Genomic DNA, 16,822 nt, shown 5'->3' with positions numbered 1-16,822 from the left:
GAGGACGTAAAGGTTGGGCACTCCTCTGTGAACTTCAACGAGAATTGTCTGTTGTGATCGAACTGTCTAAATGTCACTCACCTATCCTAGTGCCAGTGTTTTTTAAAACATTCCCCTACTCTGAATGCATTGGCTCCTGTTTTCCTTAAACTGAGTATTTAATGCAAAATTGTAAATTTAGGCATTATTTACGCATTGCGGTTCTGGTGCTGGGCTGTTGGCTTATTGCTTGTGCATTTTATTCCTTTTGTTTAAATGTGTGTCACTGACAAGACACTGCCATTACAGCTGGGAATTGTTTTCACCTAGGCCTTTAAAGTCAGAAAAGCATAGATGCTTTTTTGCGTGTATTTTAGATTCTTACCATTTGTATTTAGTTGTATAAAGTTTTTAGGGCCAGATTTTGGTTGTTCTGAACCTGAACTTCACTGGGTTTCTGGTGCTGAGCAGGGAGGTCGTCTCCACCCGTTTATTAGCTGTTTTTTTAGTCAGAAAACCAGATCAGAGTTCTGAGGACTTTGAGGATGCAACTTCTTCATTCATGTTTTCATTTGTTGGTGGATGTTGCAATTTCACTGGCTCCAGCTTTTCAGTCTTGGCTCCTTTTCCCACATACTTTGAATCAGTAGGAGTGTTTTGATTTAAAATATGTAGTCAGCCTCTTTTGCAGGGTAGCGAGCCACTTGAAAGCTTTGGTCGCGACTGCAGCAGAAGGGGTTGTAGCCGCTGGGTGCTGGCGGGGCTGGGCCGGCTCACGCAGCGGTCCGGGGGCTGTGGGAGCGCTAACGCAGGATCGTTCCCGTTTGACTCCCGGCGCGGGGTCGGGCCTGCGTCCGATTCCAGGCGGGCTTCCCGAGCAAGACTTTATAAAAATCACACGTTGTTCATCGGCCCACTTTGTTTGTTTTAGGAGAAATGACAACAGTACCTAGCTTTGTGCTCAGAGCTGGCCGTTTTCTCCGAGACGGGGATGCACTCACTGACTGAGCGCTGCAGTCACAGCTGAGTCATTTTTTGCTTAAGTTTTGTTCTGAAATGGAGAAGAAACCATTTACTTATCACGAAACTGGTTTTGGTAACAAGCGTGCTCCCATGACGCAGGGCGCTCCTAGGAAGAGCAGTCATGTTCGCCGAAGCAGAGCTGCACCCTGGGCTCGAGTTTTTGGGCCCCAACGTGTACAGGGTGTGAATGGGTTTGCTCGCTCTAGTTTCCATTTGGTGTTACTGGATGAACAGTGCCTTCTTTCTCAGCTAAATTTAAGTCACCTCTGCAGCAGGCTTACGTAAATATATTAAACCACTCTAATATCTCTGACCTTGCTTTAAAAGTGGGTAGTCAGGAAGGAGCAGCCCCGATTCGAGCTGGGCGCCGCAGCGGGAGCGCCTGCGTCTGCGCGGGCCTGCCCGAGGCTCTCCCCCACCCCTACACCGGGGACAACCCCGGCAGGACGTGGCTGGGACAAACACCCCTCACTGACCGGAAAGCATCTGAATCAGGCGTTTTGTGTGTGCACGACTCCATTTAAATAGGAAAGTATTTGCCAGGGTTGTCGTAGGTGTCGTACGGTGAGGGCCGGGGCGGAAGCACGTGCCGATGAGGTTCGGTGCTAGCTGCCGTCCAGAACGCGAGCAGATCCTGGACCCGCCGTCCTGGACCGCGCTGGGGGCTGACGCAGCCCTCAGCGGCCAGCGAGCAAGGGGTCCTGCGCAGCCCTGTGAGGTGGTTGTTGCGAGAAGACAAGGCACACGTATTTAAATATGAAAGAACAGTGCCACACTGTTTGTTTTCTGCGAGGAGTACTGACTGTATCTCTGAATAAGCAGACAGCAGCCTTTTATGGGAGATTTTTGTTGTATTTTGTTTGGCAGCTGTTTGTCTTAATAGGAATTCTTCAATAGTATTTATTGTATTTTGTGCTGGTAGGGGGGAGAGCCAAAGCAGAATCTGAGCAGTTTTACTTGCTTTACTCATTGTGAACAATAAGAAAATATTGCTGTATTAATTACTGTTGTGCTTTATTGGCAAAAATAAAGAGATCCTATAATATGAAATTGCTAATATAAGAAAGGCTTTGATTTTCTCATTAGCGCAGGATATTTTGCATCTGTTCTGGTTCACAAGTGCATTGTCGGCACTTAAATAATAATAATGACTCAGTAGTGAATAAGAATAACAACAACAAATAGGCATGCAAGTATGCAGGCAGTCAGGCACCCTCCGGTGTTTATCAGTAGGTTGGTTTTGGAGGTCTTGCGAAATGAGCTGTTCCTATATGCCCGTTCAGATTTTGTTAAATCACTGCTCAGCCCTCAGATTCATTTGGCTGCTGGCATGGGTGGGTTATCTGCAGCCACTTTTTTCCTTGTGTGTCAGGGGTAAAGTGGTAAAGTTCTCACCTGAAATGGAAAATTTGTGTTTCTTCCACTTAGAGCCGTTTAAGTCTTCTTTATTCCTCTCTCCTATTTTTTCTTTCTTTCTTTGTGAATTGAGCCTTAAGTACTTTGTTGTTTTGAATTCATGAAAATATCAGAGCTTTGGATTGTTCTGCCGCAGTCTTTCAAGCATGGTCTTGAACATGTAGCCTGAAAACACCTTCACTATAGTTCAGCTCAGTTTGTAGCAAATTCTTCCCACTTCTGTAGTTTCTATTACAAAACCAGATGCATTAAACTAATGTTAGGAGTTCGTCTTGCACATACAAAAGCCTAGGAATCCAAAATTAAAGTTCAAAATCTAATTTGACCCTCAGTTCATAACACCGTCTGTCACACCTTTTATTAAGTCACTTGCCTGTATGATATGCTGTGCAATACAATTTATGGATTTCAATTTTTTGCAGCTCCTATCCAATGCTGGATAGTTAAGAACAGTGATAAGTGAAGGACAGCACAATGTCCTCTCTATTGTTAAGCAGCAGCTAATTTCATCAAAGAATGTTAACTTTCAGCCTTATTCCTCAAAATAATGTGGACTCAGAAATGATTTGGCCATAATTTTTCTAAGTTTACTCTAAGAGAAAATGAAAAAACTTATTTCAAGTTGGGAAAAAATAGCAAATATGCTTTGAATTATGATTTCTAAAAACATCACTTTGTAATTTATACCATTATGACCCTGCAGCTCAAGAGAAAATCACAGTATGTGTGTGTGTATGTGTGTATACCAGCTAAAGGACATCTTCCGTGCACAAGGTCTAAATTTGACTTGCTATTTAATACCATTAAAAGATAGAGTAACTTCAAAACAAAACAAAGCCTTACCAAAAAGTGGCCTTATTGATTGCGTGATTCTTGCTTTACTAAGTCTCCATGTGCTAATGTGCACCTTCTTAGTATCTGTGTGCAGCAAAGGAAAGCAAAAGAACATTTTGTTTTCCGTATTGATTAAAATTATTTCTTGGTCTGACAACCCTTAACTACAATGGCACAAACCTTACAACATGTGCATGGTTAAAATAAAACAGCAACAAGGGGAAAAAAATTCCCCTCCAAGTAAAAACAGTTTAGCTGTGGATAAGGCAAAAGAAATTGGTAAAGCAAGTAGTTTATCAGCACATGACCCGTAAAGTACTTAAAGTGATCTGTGAATGGAAGCTACCCTAAGTCTGTTTCTTGTCACAGTAATTTGTCTGGCTTAAGGGGGAAGTAAGTGGGTCTCCTTGGCAGAACAAGAGTAAGTAGATCTCCAGGTAAGATCAGAGAAATCTCTGGTGGTAACAACAGAACTACAACAAAGCTCTTCTTTTGACACTATTTCTGCTGCTGCTGTTAATAAGTGTGCTAATTATCATGAACCTGATAAGGCTTATATTAATTGACTGAACTAAATGTAAATTCTGGTTAGCTAGAGAATAGTTTAATAGACTTGACAGGTGCTAGTTTGCTTAGCTATTGTGTTCGAAGTGAAGGCACGCTTTAAAACAACATAATGATGTGTATTTTAAACCTTAGATTTTGGGGAGGCTTAAAATGTTCAGCCCTGACCTCTAAAAGAAAAGAGCTTAAGGTTTGCAGAATATCTTCTGCTGCTCTTCTTCCCTGTCCTATGATACTTTATGCAAGGGTAATTAGTTCTTACAGTTTTTATATCACAATAAAATCCCGACGTGGTCATTTGTCACATATTTGCATGGCACAGTAGCGCAGCCTGACTTGTTTGGTATCTAGCTACTATTACAGCAGTAAACGTTAGATAATAAATAGCAATAATTATCAGTCTAGTGACTATAGACTAGATGTGGACTTCCAGTTAGGGGAGACTCTAATTTTGGCTTTTGGGTACATCATCTCTGTGCCTCACTGTACACATATGCAAAATGGATACCATACTACGCACTTCAGTTTAGAGGTTCTTTAGGGTTTACCTAATATTTATGGAGGTACTTTGAGGTCTTTAATTGAAATATCTATCTTGTGTCCCTGCAAAATAATATCAGCATTAAAGTACTCCTCTTTCTGCCGAAGAGGAGGGCTTTTCCTGGGTTACAAAAGAGGTGTTTAAAGGCTCAGTAATGCGAGTGTAGGCATGGAAATGGACATAGGGGGAAAAAAAGCATACCACCACTGGTAGTAAATGTCACAGATGTTCTTTGGAAATACTGGAATATTTATAGTATATTTTATGTATTACATAATTAGGCATAGCCGTTAGAGCACACGACCTCTTCTTTTTAATTGTCAGGAGAGCTGAGAGCTGTCACGCAGTAACGCATGCTGCAGCACGCTGCAAGAGCAATCAGCTTTTGTCATTTGTCAGCTACGTTTTATTACTTTTAAAAATGTTTTAATTCTTTCCCCCTCTCCCCCTTCAGCGAGTGTGATGTTCATGTATACAGCTGACAGCCTTGGAGACTGGTGTCCTCTGCTTGCTGATAGGCCTTGGCAGGACAAGGCTCTTCTCTGCTCAGATCTGGCCACTTCCAGAAAGGAGAGAGGGTATTTCAGCCTCTCTTGTTCCTGTGTTTGTTGTCCATTGGAATCTGAATCATGCTTGCCTAGTGACTGACCTATTCTTATTACGTAGTCCCCTCCCTCAAGAAGAGCACAGCCCAGCTCTCCTCACGACCCAGCAAACAGCAAACCTATCTGTGAGGCTTGTGCAAAGGTCTGGCCTCCGCAGTCTCACCGGGAGTGAGGCTGGAGTGGTTCCTCAAGGCCATTTGTGGTACCCGTGGGGCAAAAATAGCCACGTGTTTCTGACTTGTGCATACCACCTGTTCCAGTGGTATGGAAAAGAGGAAGCCTTAGTTGCTTATAATAGACATGAAACTATCTGCATTTTACTGAGACCTCCAGGTGCAAATAACCCCCGATTTTAAAGTGTGTAAGGTAATAGATTAGCTATTGAGAAATCCAAACGCAGATGAGCTCAACAGTGAGGGTCACCGTTTCTCTGGGTGCTCCTTTTTCTATCAGTGCGTGGTAATTACTGGACATTAAACTTTATTTTGGATTACAAGATCATCTCATGCCTCTACTACGTGCGCTGCTTTATTGAAACTATCCTGCATTATGACTACAAAGTAAAAAAATAAAAAAATTATTTGATGAGAAAATTACAATTACTTCCTGCCTGAGGAACAGGCAGCAGGGCTTTTTTGTTTTTTGATTTTGTATTCACTAATTTACTGTTTGTTCTAGAGCAGCAGTGAGTGGGAGTTAAACTTTAAGTGCACATTTGGCTCTTTAAAAAGACATTTAGTGTACAATTACTGCTGTTTACCATCTTATAATTGTTGTGTGTTTAGGCTTAGTCAGGCTTAGGAAAATGGGTATCTGTAATCTTTGAGGGCTACAACTCCCTGTCCTAGTTTTTGCAAAAGAGAAAGTAATTATAGATATTGAGATAGATAAAAAGATAACACAATGCTTGGTGCCCTGATGTTTTGATGATTAGTGTAAAATAAACACCTAGACAAAGAGCGAGAGGTTATAGTAAATAGAGATGCCATATGCGGTTGCAGTTTCAATCCAGGATGTTCAACCTGAGGCACAAATCCAATCTTGGAGTCGTGACTACTCCTCTTCAGTGTCCCCAAATTTGCTGTCCTGTTTCACACAGCAGCACTGTTTGCAAAACGCTGGGTATCACAGAATCACAGAATCGTTTAGGTTGGAAGGGACCTCTGGAGATCATCTAGTCCAACCTCCCTGTTCAAGCAGGGTCACCTAGAGCATATTGCCCAGGATCACATCCAGACGGCTTTTGAATATCTCCAGCGAAGGAGACTCCACCACCTCTCTGGGCAACCTGTTCCAATGCTCTGTCACCCTCACAGTGAAGAAGTTTTTTCTCAGGTTCAGATGGAACTTCCTGTGGTTCAGTTTCTGCCCATTGCCTCTTGTCCTGTTGCTGGGCACCACGGAGAAGAGACTGCCCTCATCCTCTTGACACTCCCCCTTCAGATACTTGTACACGTTGATGAGATCCCCTCTCAATCTTCTCTTCTCCAGGCTGAACAGGCCCAGCTCTTGCAATCTTTCTTCATAGGAGAGGTGCTCCAGCCCTCTAATCATCTTGGTAGCCCTCCGCTGGACTCTCTCCAGGAGTGCCATGTCTCTCTTGTACTGGGGAGCCCAGAATTGGACACAGTACTCCAGTTGAGGCCTCACCAGGGCTGAGTAGAGGGGCAGGATCACCTCCCTCGTCCTGCTGGCAACACTCTGCCTAATGCACCCCAGGAGACCATTGGCCTTCTTGGCCACAAGGGCACACTGCTGGCTCATGTTTAACTTGTTGTCCACCAGCACTCCCAGGTCCTTCTCAGCAGAGCTACTTTCCAACAGGTCAACCCCCAGCCTGTACTGGTGCATGGGATTATTCCTCCCTAGGTGCAGGACCTTGCACTTGCCTTTGTTGAACTTCAGGAGGTTCCTCTCCGCCCACCTCTCCAGCCTGTCCAGGTCCCTCTGAATGGCAGCACAGTCTTCTGGTGTGTTAGCCTCTCCTCCCAGTTTAGTATCATCAGCAAACTTGCTGAGGGTGCACTCTGTCCCTTCCTCCAGGTCATTGATGAATATATTGAACAAGACTGGGCCCAGGACTGACCCCTGGGGGACAACCCCTGGGGTTTAAGTACGTGGCCATAGTTGTAGTTACAACTATATATTACAACAGGTCAGGGTGAAACTAGCCAAATGCAGTCACCCCACAAATGGAGTCTGATGGACAAGGGTGCCAACCACATCACTAATGCAGAGCAGAAGTATCTCCATCAGCCCTTTCGAGGCAATGGAGCAGACGTCTGTTAGATGAGAAATAGCAGAAAGCTAATAGTGTGAAGTGTGTGTGTGTCTGGGAAAATCCCAGCTCAGAATCAGGCTCTTGACAGCACTTGAAGGACAGTTTATGGGAGCAGCCAAGGCTGGAGGTGCAAGGTGCCCAGTTTGAGGTCCATCACGAGAAAAGGACAATTACCTATTCAAACCTGCAGCGTTAACTTGTTTTTGCCCAGTAAAACCGTTTATCTTTCAAATAACACGTGTACGTACAGAGCACTTGAGAAACATGACTGAATCTACGCGTTAAGTAGGTAGGTCTTAGTATGCCTGCTTTTCCATTTTCCAGACAAGGGCACTGATATACGATGACTTGACAAATGTTACTTGGCTAACCTAACTGTTGTCAGTGTTTTTCATGAGAAAAAACATCTCTGAGAAATGTTAATGTTTTTAGGATATGTTCTCTAGAGTGAAAATGCAAATTAAGTTGTATGGGTTGATTTGACTTTGAACTTGGGTTGGAAAAAGACAGTTGTGGGAAAACAAAATGTAACAAGTGTATAACTGAAAATGCCACGTTTTCGTGAAAGGCATGACAGAGGTAGTTTAAAAGGCTGATTAGCTTTAAAAAAAAAAGAGAGAGAGAAAAGTATTTTTTCCCTTTAATTCAGTTTTACGACCCACTGAAATCAGAGCACATAGCTGCTCCACTGTATTTGTTTAAACAGGGAAATATTACTGGATTTTAGGCCAGTCATCTGAAAGTTTGCACTTATAAACCTAATGAATGCTTTCAGCTGTATTTGTAAGAAATGTTTTTGTATTACAAACAGATACATTTTAGAAACAAGTCTACTTGAGGGCTATTTTGTAACTCAAGGCTTTTGAGAAAATGTATTCATAGCTTCAGATCATTTTTGAATGATAGCTACATATTGTGGCTGTCATACTAATTTTTAAACTCGAAATGCAAGGGACGACTGTTCCTTTCCTCCTTAATAGGAGTCATATGCTATTTTTTTTTTTGAAATTTCTTCACTACATTTTATTCTCAGTGTAATTTTAATGAAAAGGTGGATGTAGGTGGAACAAAGTGGTTGTTTGTTCCTTCTGTTCTGATGGTACTGGGACAGGAGTCGAGCAGCATTACTTCATTTTTAAAATAATAATATACATATTCTGTATGTAAGCCTTTATTCTGTGTTTACTCTTGCCAGTTGAAATCTGTGGCACCTTCCTTGGGCTTTATCCGTAGCCTTTTAGAATCTACTAATGTTTTTTAAATGACTGTGATAGACTCTGCACTGAGACCACAAGGCTTGAGTGCTTGGGCGTTATGAAGGTGGAATGTGGGGGGGCTGTGAAGATTAAATCCACCCTCCCGTTTAAAGGGTGGAGATAAAGGCTGATAGCATACCCCACCTCGCCTTGATAAGGCTGCTCTGTCGGTGTAAATGCTGTTCCTCTTCGCCGTGGTGAACTTCACCCACTGACATTAAATCCTCTCTCATAAGTGATTGGTGTACTAGACTACTCTGTGATTTCCAGGCGTATCAAGGGATTTAGCTCTGCAAGCTTTTTCTTGTATTTGAAGTGCGACTTTTAGATGGTAACGGGAAGAACAGGCAAAAATATGGGATGCATCCTTTTTGTACCCATAAAATCCCATAACAACAGTCAAGCAAATTAGTTAATTAATTAGTTCAGACCACTAACTCGAGTGTAAAAGACCCCAAACCAACAATTCTAAAGTCTATTCACTTAAAAAATGTGCATCTAAATCAATAAACCAAACCCAAAGGTGGGTTGTGAGCTCATGTGGGTCCCAATCTTTTTTAAAAGGCTGAGCTTTCTATTAAGAAACACTAACATTACTGTGTTTTTTACCTGTATGTGCTCTCATAAAAGGTTCTTTTTAGTGCAATACGCATTTGGTTAAATCCTGCAATACCTTAATGCCTTTCATGCTACTGCATCCCAAGGCACTTTACAATCTGTAAAGTTAACATTAGAAATGCAGCACATAAAATTCCCTAAGACAATCCTTTTTAAAATGCTGAATAAAACATCTAAACTGTTAAGTTTGGATTAAATGGCCCAGCAGTTGGTGCATTTTTTCTTTCTGTGGAAAATATGTTTGAAACAAATGACTGAAACGAATAAAAGCTCTGTAAATAATATGACTTGAAATGAAATTCATGAAGGCCAAAATCCGCCATTCTCCGGGAGGAAGTCTAGACATGTACAAAGTTCAGCTCTGTTAATTAAGAGGGAGCAATACGCTGCAGTGAGTCAGAGCAATTTTATAATCCAAATGCTGCTAAAAGGGACTCTTGTCAACCTCAAAATCTTATTTGTTTTATAATCACTGGGTAGGGAGACTTGCTGGCTGAGGAGATGTGTGTCTCTCTCTTTTAGGTTTGAATCCGGTCCAGCCTGGTAGTGACCAAAAGCTGTTACCATCTGATAACTGTTTGTTAGGCCATGCAAAATAATTGTACTCTCCAAACAGTTCCCAGTGTCAACGTCACAAAAACCACCCCCACGCTTGGCACTAATTGTTGCCCTCGCTGGCAGCCCCAGCAAGGAGGCCAAGGTTTGCGTGTTACTTCCCTTTTTAATGCTCGCAGGGGTCCTGCTGAGAGCGTGTGCGTCTGTTTTGTGGTTAAACGGTGTATGTGCTGTGCTTTGCAGGGTTGTGAGCCTGGCATCTTTTATAAGTACTGATTTTTATCATTAAGAAAACAAGCTCCTTCGTCGTTTTCTCACTCCACCTTTAGATCTGCTGTGAGCAGATATTTTTACATTCGTGCAGTTTTTGAAAAACCAAAAACCTCAACAAAATAACAGAACAAAACAGAAACAATGGCAGGTATGAATTTGTTGTGCAGCATCAGGTGAGAGGCCAGGAAGAATTTGTGCTTAACCCCTCCCCCCCCCCCAAAAAAAAGAAACCCAACAAAAAACAAAATGTAAGTTGAAAAATAAAAACAAGAATAACAACCAGCTGATAGCAGTGCCATACATAAGAAAGAAAAAAAAAAAAAGGATTATGCAGCCTCAGAAAGAGCCAACAGATGTTCAGGGCGGGTTAGAAAAACAACATGATCAACGGTATGAAAGCTGCGGCAGATCTAAACAGAACCCCAGAATAGATGCAATTCTAGAATAAGCCTGAAAAAAAGAAAATCATTATAGGCTTTCCTCAGCACAGCCGCTGGTCTCTGATAAAACAAGACTGAAACTTCTCAAAAAGAAAATTTATACTGAGGAAGGCTTGTAACTTCGTTTCCACGGACTTTTCGTGCACCTCTGCCAGCAAGTCAATTGGAAACTGGATAAAAATGACTAGTCTGTTCCTCAGCCAGGAAAGGCACCTGAAGTAAGAGTTAATTGCTGACCTCTTAACGGATTGGAGCTTTCTTAGGAAGTGGGAGCATAGTTGTTATATCATTTAAAATAGTTTCTTCCTTTTGCTGGAGGAGTTAAGCTGGAAGGAAGTCCACACAGATTGTGCAGTCATATAAAGTAACCTTTTTGACCTTTGACGCAGTGCCTTGAAATTAAGGAAATCTGAAGAGTTAGCGAAACCAGATCAGTCCTTGCCTGTGGCTGGGAACGAGCGGCGCGCGTGCTCCTCGCTCGGGGCCGGGGCCGCGGGCCGCCTCGGCGTTGCCGCTCGGCTGGCGGCCGCTCCCGGAGCGTGCTGGAGAGGTGCCTTCTCCTGGCAGAGCCCAGGGCTGGCCCTCGCCAAGGTGCGGGCCGCTGCCAGCTCAGCCTTCAAGACGGTAGCGACGCGTGCCCCGGCGCCAGCGGGACGGGGAGCAACCCGGCTGACGCGTGCAACGGTCTGAGGCCCTTTTCACTTCTGCTTGGAGTTGTTTTTCACCTTGAGTGCCGCTTAACGGGTCAGATGTCCCCGCTCGATGTCTGCTGAGTAAGGGCAGAAACCGTGCGGAGGAGAGGCAGCGTCGGGGCCGCGGGAGCCCCTCGGGGCGGTTAGGGCTGGGCGCCGGCGGCGGCCGCGGCCGGGAGGCCGAACGCGGAGACCGAGCAGCCTCTTCGCAGGGAAATCTCATTTTTGGGGGGTGTCGTCTCCTTCCTCTCCCGAAGGGAGGCTGCAGCCGCCGGAAGAACTGGTCAGACCTCTTAGGTACGACTGAAGAGTGCCATTTTTAAAAGACAGTTGGTCAGCCATGTAGGTTTTAATCTAGTTAAGCTACAGTAATTTTGAGTAGGATAGCTAGAATATTGCTCATTTTTTGTCAGTAACGCTGGCGAAACACCAAAGTAAAATCTTGATTTAGAGTTATGGGAAAGGCTCAGCACCCAAATTGCACCCTGCGTGTTTTTAAAGTTGCCCATTTCTTGGTGAACAGCCAGCTCCCATTGTAAATCCGAAGTAAAGGTTAAAACATTTTCATGTTGCTCCGACTCGTACCAGCCTTTTCTAGATTCCAGCAAACCATATGAAAATGCTAATTATTGAATCTACATTAATTTGTATAAATTATGCAAATCAAGTAGCAATTACACACTACTGTGGTTTAGGTGGATCTCATGCTATATTTAAAACTTAATGTTGGACTGACACAGATTTTATTCAGTAAAATAAATTGTTTTATTGTGGAGTGTTTGTAAAGCAATTGATGATGGTAATTGGTTGTAGGTGGCACTATTGTGCACTTTGTGAAGATTTATTTAACAACATGTTCTTCAATGGAGGAACCTAGAAGTAAGGTCATTGAACTTGATTCACTGTCATACGTGGCTAGAAACAGCAGTACTCGGGCTATTTTGCTTTAGGGGGATATTTGTGAAGACATTAAAGCAATCATATTCCCTATTAAAAAATGCCAATTTATTTGTCTTTTTGTCAGATTTAGGAAACTGTGAAATTGGAGTTTAATCATACAGAATCGGGACCCTTTCCAGTGTTTTGCCTTGGTACTCAGGTTTCAGTTTTATCTCATTTTGCAACACCTTTCCCCGGACTGCTCTCCCCTCCTTTCCTATAGTGAGGTTCAGTATCTTTCTGTAGCACACTGCGCTCTTGACATATGTTTCTAGAAAGAATCCAGCTCTGTTTTTTCAGATGAAAAGGTTAAAGACTTTGACACAAGATAATTATAAAAGGAAAATGAATCTTTTCTTGGATCAAAAATTATTGTGTAAAAGAGTGTGTAAATTATGGCGTGCAAGTTAAGTAATGGCTTTTATACTGAAATCTGGAATTACTATGATGAAGGAGATGGTGTCAAACTGTGGTAATTTATTTCATTTTGGTTTCTCAGATCTGCAATGAATTTAAGAAATTCAAATTTATAGCAAGTGGGTCATTGTAAGAATTTCTCTGAAAGAATGAGGATACTTTATGGGGCTTCCATTGGGGTCATATTTATCCCATTAGTCTAACTAGAACTTTCAGTTAAAAAGTTTCCACATATGATTTGTTCTACTGGCTTCTGTAAATGGATTTTGCAAACTCTTTAAATAGTGATCCCATCTTCTCATTTAACTTACATCAGTGCTCTTCAGTATTTGAACAGGGAAATGATGATGAGCATAATGTGCTATTTTGCTAATAAATCATAAAACGTTCCAAGGACTGTGTACTGTTTTCTGTAATAAGTTTTGGAAGTTGGCAGGTTTCTCTCCACGCCGTGCTTAATTGTAATTCTTGTTATTATGTGAGAGTCCTAAGAGCCCAATTTTAAGTTTCCTTGGAAGGAGAGTTGAAGTTTTTAAGGAATAGTTGTAGTTTTGGAAGCTTGGGTCAGATTAACTACACGAGCTCAATTTTTTTTCCCAATAGAGGATGGATATGAATTGGTCATAAGTGTAATTCACCTTTGAGTCATACAGAAAAGTATTGTTGATGCTGCAGAGCATATGCTGTGGCTTGCAGTAAATCAAAACCCAGGGTGTAGAGTCTTTCTGTGTATGTTTAAAGAAAGAACCGAGCAGGCTATATATCTGCTATATCTAAACTGTGCTCTTTTGTAAACAGAACAGCTATTTTTGAACCTCTAGCAGGATGTTTCTGGCAAAGGGATAATGCAGATGGATCCTTGCATGCACACAGGCGTGCACACACACTTTTATCACTTAGTGAGGGGGCTATGTGTATCATTCATTTAACTGGCAATTCTTTTGTGGTGTCAGTATCATTTCCTAGCAAAATTGGCTAAAGGAATTATTTCAAACACAAAAGATGTTTTGAACTGGCCTAATTACTTGCTCAACAGCCAATAACTTTGGGAAGTGTTTTCTATGTGAATTCTAGATACGAGTTGGGATATCTTTCCATTTGTTTAAAAAAGATTAAGCCAATAGGAGAAAAAAAAAAAAGATCTTTACCCATTTTCACTGAGCAGTGAAGTTTGAATATACAGCTTGCAACTGAAGCTATTTTTTTCCAAAGCCTTTGAGGGCTGTTTCTCAGTCTAGTGTAAACAATTTATTGTTAAAGTCCTAGAATATTTGCATTTTAATTAAAGACAATTTTAATTAAATACAAAACTTTAATCAGAAAAGCAGAGTTTAGGCAGATAGTGTACTTGCATGCTAAGCAAGCTTACTCTGAGGGGACCTGTACTCTGTGTAAAACTGGTTGGTGTATAGCTTAAACAGGAAAGAGGCAAATGCATCTTTTTTGTCTAACTTACCTGCAAATAGTAACGTTCCGCATCTTTTGCCTTGTAAAGAGATATTTTTAAAACAGGCAATTAAGGGAAAGAGGGAATGATAAAGAAGTCTTCAAGGGGCAGTGAGCAGAAAGTTTACTTTGAGCTCATGAGGATATCTGTAAATGTAAATGTTAAAATTACTGTGCGTTTTTTTTTTTTTAAATGCTGTGTTTCAGTGGTGTGTTCAAAGTTAACTAACTAGCTAAATAAGCATAGACAGCTGTTTAACCATTTGATGTTCTGGTTGAAAGACTTAAGAAATGTACCATTCTGCGGAATTTTTTTTGTTTGTTTTGTTTTGTGTTTTTAATTGCGGCCTCTGAGGGTAGAGGAGGAGAGGTAACAATGGAGACAAGGGGGAAGGGAAGGAGCGAAAGGAACAAAAGAGCAAATATTCACAAAAGTGGTGCCTGGTTTTCATTCAACATTTACTTACAAAGCTGTAAACATTCATCTGATCAGGGTCATATAAACACTGAATGTGCTGCAGGCCAAACCATTAATAATAGCAAATCCAGATCTGTTGGTGTTTGTTTGTTTGTTTGTTTTGAAACATAGACTAGAAATGGCTGATATGTCACATGTAGATTTGCCTGGGCTTGGTAATGCTAATGCTAAAACTGCATCTTGAGTCATAACCCGATATAGTTTTGTCCTGTTTGTGGATCAAGTCGTCTGTGGCCCAGTCATAGAATTAATCAGGGCCCTAATGTCACGTATGTAAGAAAAAACTTGTCTGCCACAAAGTGTTTAAGTGAATCGCAAGATCTAACCAGCAATTGTACTTGTGGAGCTTTCCCCATTAATTTTTGATGGGAATTTGCTTAGGCCAAGACTGCAGCCTGGACATTGTGAGCAACTCCTTCCACAACCAGCTATGAAGTGTTCTTGTAATTTAAGAAATATAATGGCAGCCCAACTTTGAGAGGCTTTGATTTATTGTTGGTGTAAGAGTTTTTCTTTCTCTGTTTAATATTTTATTATCCTAAGGTAGAGAGGTAGGTGGTCTGCTGTGCCCCTCCCATCTGTCTGTTGAAATTCACTTAATCCCCTCCAAAATAACAACTAGGAACTAAAATGAATAACAAGCGTAAGATGAAATGAGGATATGCTGTATTTACCATATTTTGAAAATATACCAATCTCCTCATTGTCAAGCTACCCATAGGAAAAATAGAACACAAGTGTCACTCAAGGTCTGTTTAAGGCAGTGACATCAGCTATGACTTAGTATAATATCAGCATCATGTTTTAGTTTGAAAAGGATGTATAGCACATGTCCCAAAATTTTTTTCTCTTAGGTTAGCCTAAAATTACTTGCAATAACGGCAAAGCAGTTAATATACTGCCTTTGCTAACAGGGAAAGTGCTGTATATAAATATTTTCAGTCAATAATGTATTTTAAAAAAGGTTTCTCAGTGGGATCAGATTTATGTTGTCAGAAGGATTTATTCAGCTGACAACTGCAGATGCCCAGCACCTCATGTATTTTAAGATTTACAAAGCTGTTTCTTCCTGGACATCAGTTGGAGGTGGTTATGTTAAAGCTATGAAGTGAACTGGGGGATCAGTCCAGGAATCCTTTTGTGCAAAATCTTGCCCTGAGATTGGTATGGTCCGATAAACCTCTGCCTCTGCTTGTCCGTAGCTTTTCTGGTATCGTTAGAGCCTCAGGTCAAGAAGAGGCAGAGCACCAGAGTCAGGATCTGTGGTATGGATCTGAGAGCGCAATTCTGCCTGAAGCATTTGAGATTTTCCTTACATATTTTTTTTTTCCCCTCCTTCCCTCCTTCTCTCTCTCTGTCTCTCCCCCGTTACTTGTGTGTTGCTGCCAGCTGCAGCTTAGCCAGGTAGATGTTAAAGCTCGCTCCTTTGGTTTCCACAGATAAAAAGTGGAGGATAATAGTACTTATGCATTAGATTCCGCCATTATTGTTGTTAAAGTGTCTGCATATTGTTTACTGTACAAAATATGGATATAATGAGGAAGTATGCTTAAACAGAGATTTCGTGTTGCACAGAGTAGGCAAATTGTATAATGAGTAAAAAAGAACAATGCTGCTTGTATCCAATTTAAAACTAATGGTCAAAAAATAATCGAAATTCAGCTCCTTCAAAAATTTAAAGCCTGTAAAGAATTAAAAAGTCGTAACTCCTGTTTGTTTTTACAGTTTATAAGATGAGCTTGGGAACTTGTTGCATCAGTCTTCATTCCTTTCAGTGGAGTCATATTCACTTGCGCTGAGTTTATTCCAAAAAGTTTAATTGGTTCAATGGAATCTTTTCACCTCAGATAGACAAAACCAAAGCGAGGGAGGTCTTCAGGTGCTTAATTAGCCAGTTTGTGAATTATTTGGTATATGGGATGTCAAGAACAATTTGACATGTCTGTGCTGACTTTGAGGTAATCCATCAATTTTATCAAATGAAGAGCTGGAATTTTTTTGATCAATAAGTATAAAGCGAGGAGAATTTTTTTTCTCTTCATTTTATGTCTTTTCTGAGTGATTGTAGTCATCTAATCAGCATAAAATTTGCACTACAATTAAATAGCAAGTCATGATTATACCTGATGATACACTTCTTGTTTAAAAGAAAAAGAATCTACTACACAGGGGTCTGTATTGATTGTGCTGCTAATTCTGCCTCATAGCAGAGACTGGCAGAAGGCAGGTAGCTGGATTGTATTTAACGGTTTTATTGTGATGTGACTAAGATGGATGTGACATGGTCCTCTATTATTCGTTTGAGAGTGTGGACACTAATGAAGCCATTAGCTGAGCTAAGGCAAGTGAAGAAAATAGGGAAATTACCATTATTCTGAAGCCATTAAGTTGTAATCTGCCACTTTCTCTCCTTACTCAAAAAGGCATCTTCTTTTTAAGGCCTCCCTGACCGTCCTTTAAAGATT

The 16,822-nt window shown here is 41.3% G+C and overlaps 1 protein-coding gene across 5 annotated transcripts in view; it reads left to right on the top strand.

Moving 5' to 3' along the window:
- Nucleotides 1-16,822, top strand: part of AFF2 (ALF transcription elongation factor 2) — a 451,682-nt gene that overhangs the window by 119,862 nt on the left and 314,998 nt on the right. Inside the window, exon 1 of one of the 5 annotated variants that reach the window (XM_068957758.1) lies at nucleotides 10,551-10,603. The exons of 2 other annotated variants lie outside the window; for them this stretch is intronic. In XM_068957758.1, the coding sequence (XP_068813859.1) occupies nucleotides 10,566-10,603 (38 nt within the window). In that variant the 5' untranslated portion in view covers nucleotides 10,551-10,565. Of the gene's footprint in view, nucleotides 1-10,550; nucleotides 10,604-10,820; nucleotides 11,070-11,132; nucleotides 11,159-16,822 lie in introns of those variants that run through there. 2 more of the 5 variants (XM_068957762.1, XM_068957760.1) reach the window with 2 other exon arrangements.

The sequence above is a fragment of the Struthio camelus genome, chromosome 11 (genome assembly GCF_040807025.1).
Source record: "Struthio camelus isolate bStrCam1 chromosome 11, bStrCam1.hap1, whole genome shotgun sequence".
Taxonomy (NCBI): Eukaryota; Metazoa; Chordata; class Aves; order Struthioniformes; family Struthionidae; genus Struthio; species Struthio camelus.
This window is presented reverse-complemented; position numbering and strand designations above follow the sequence as displayed.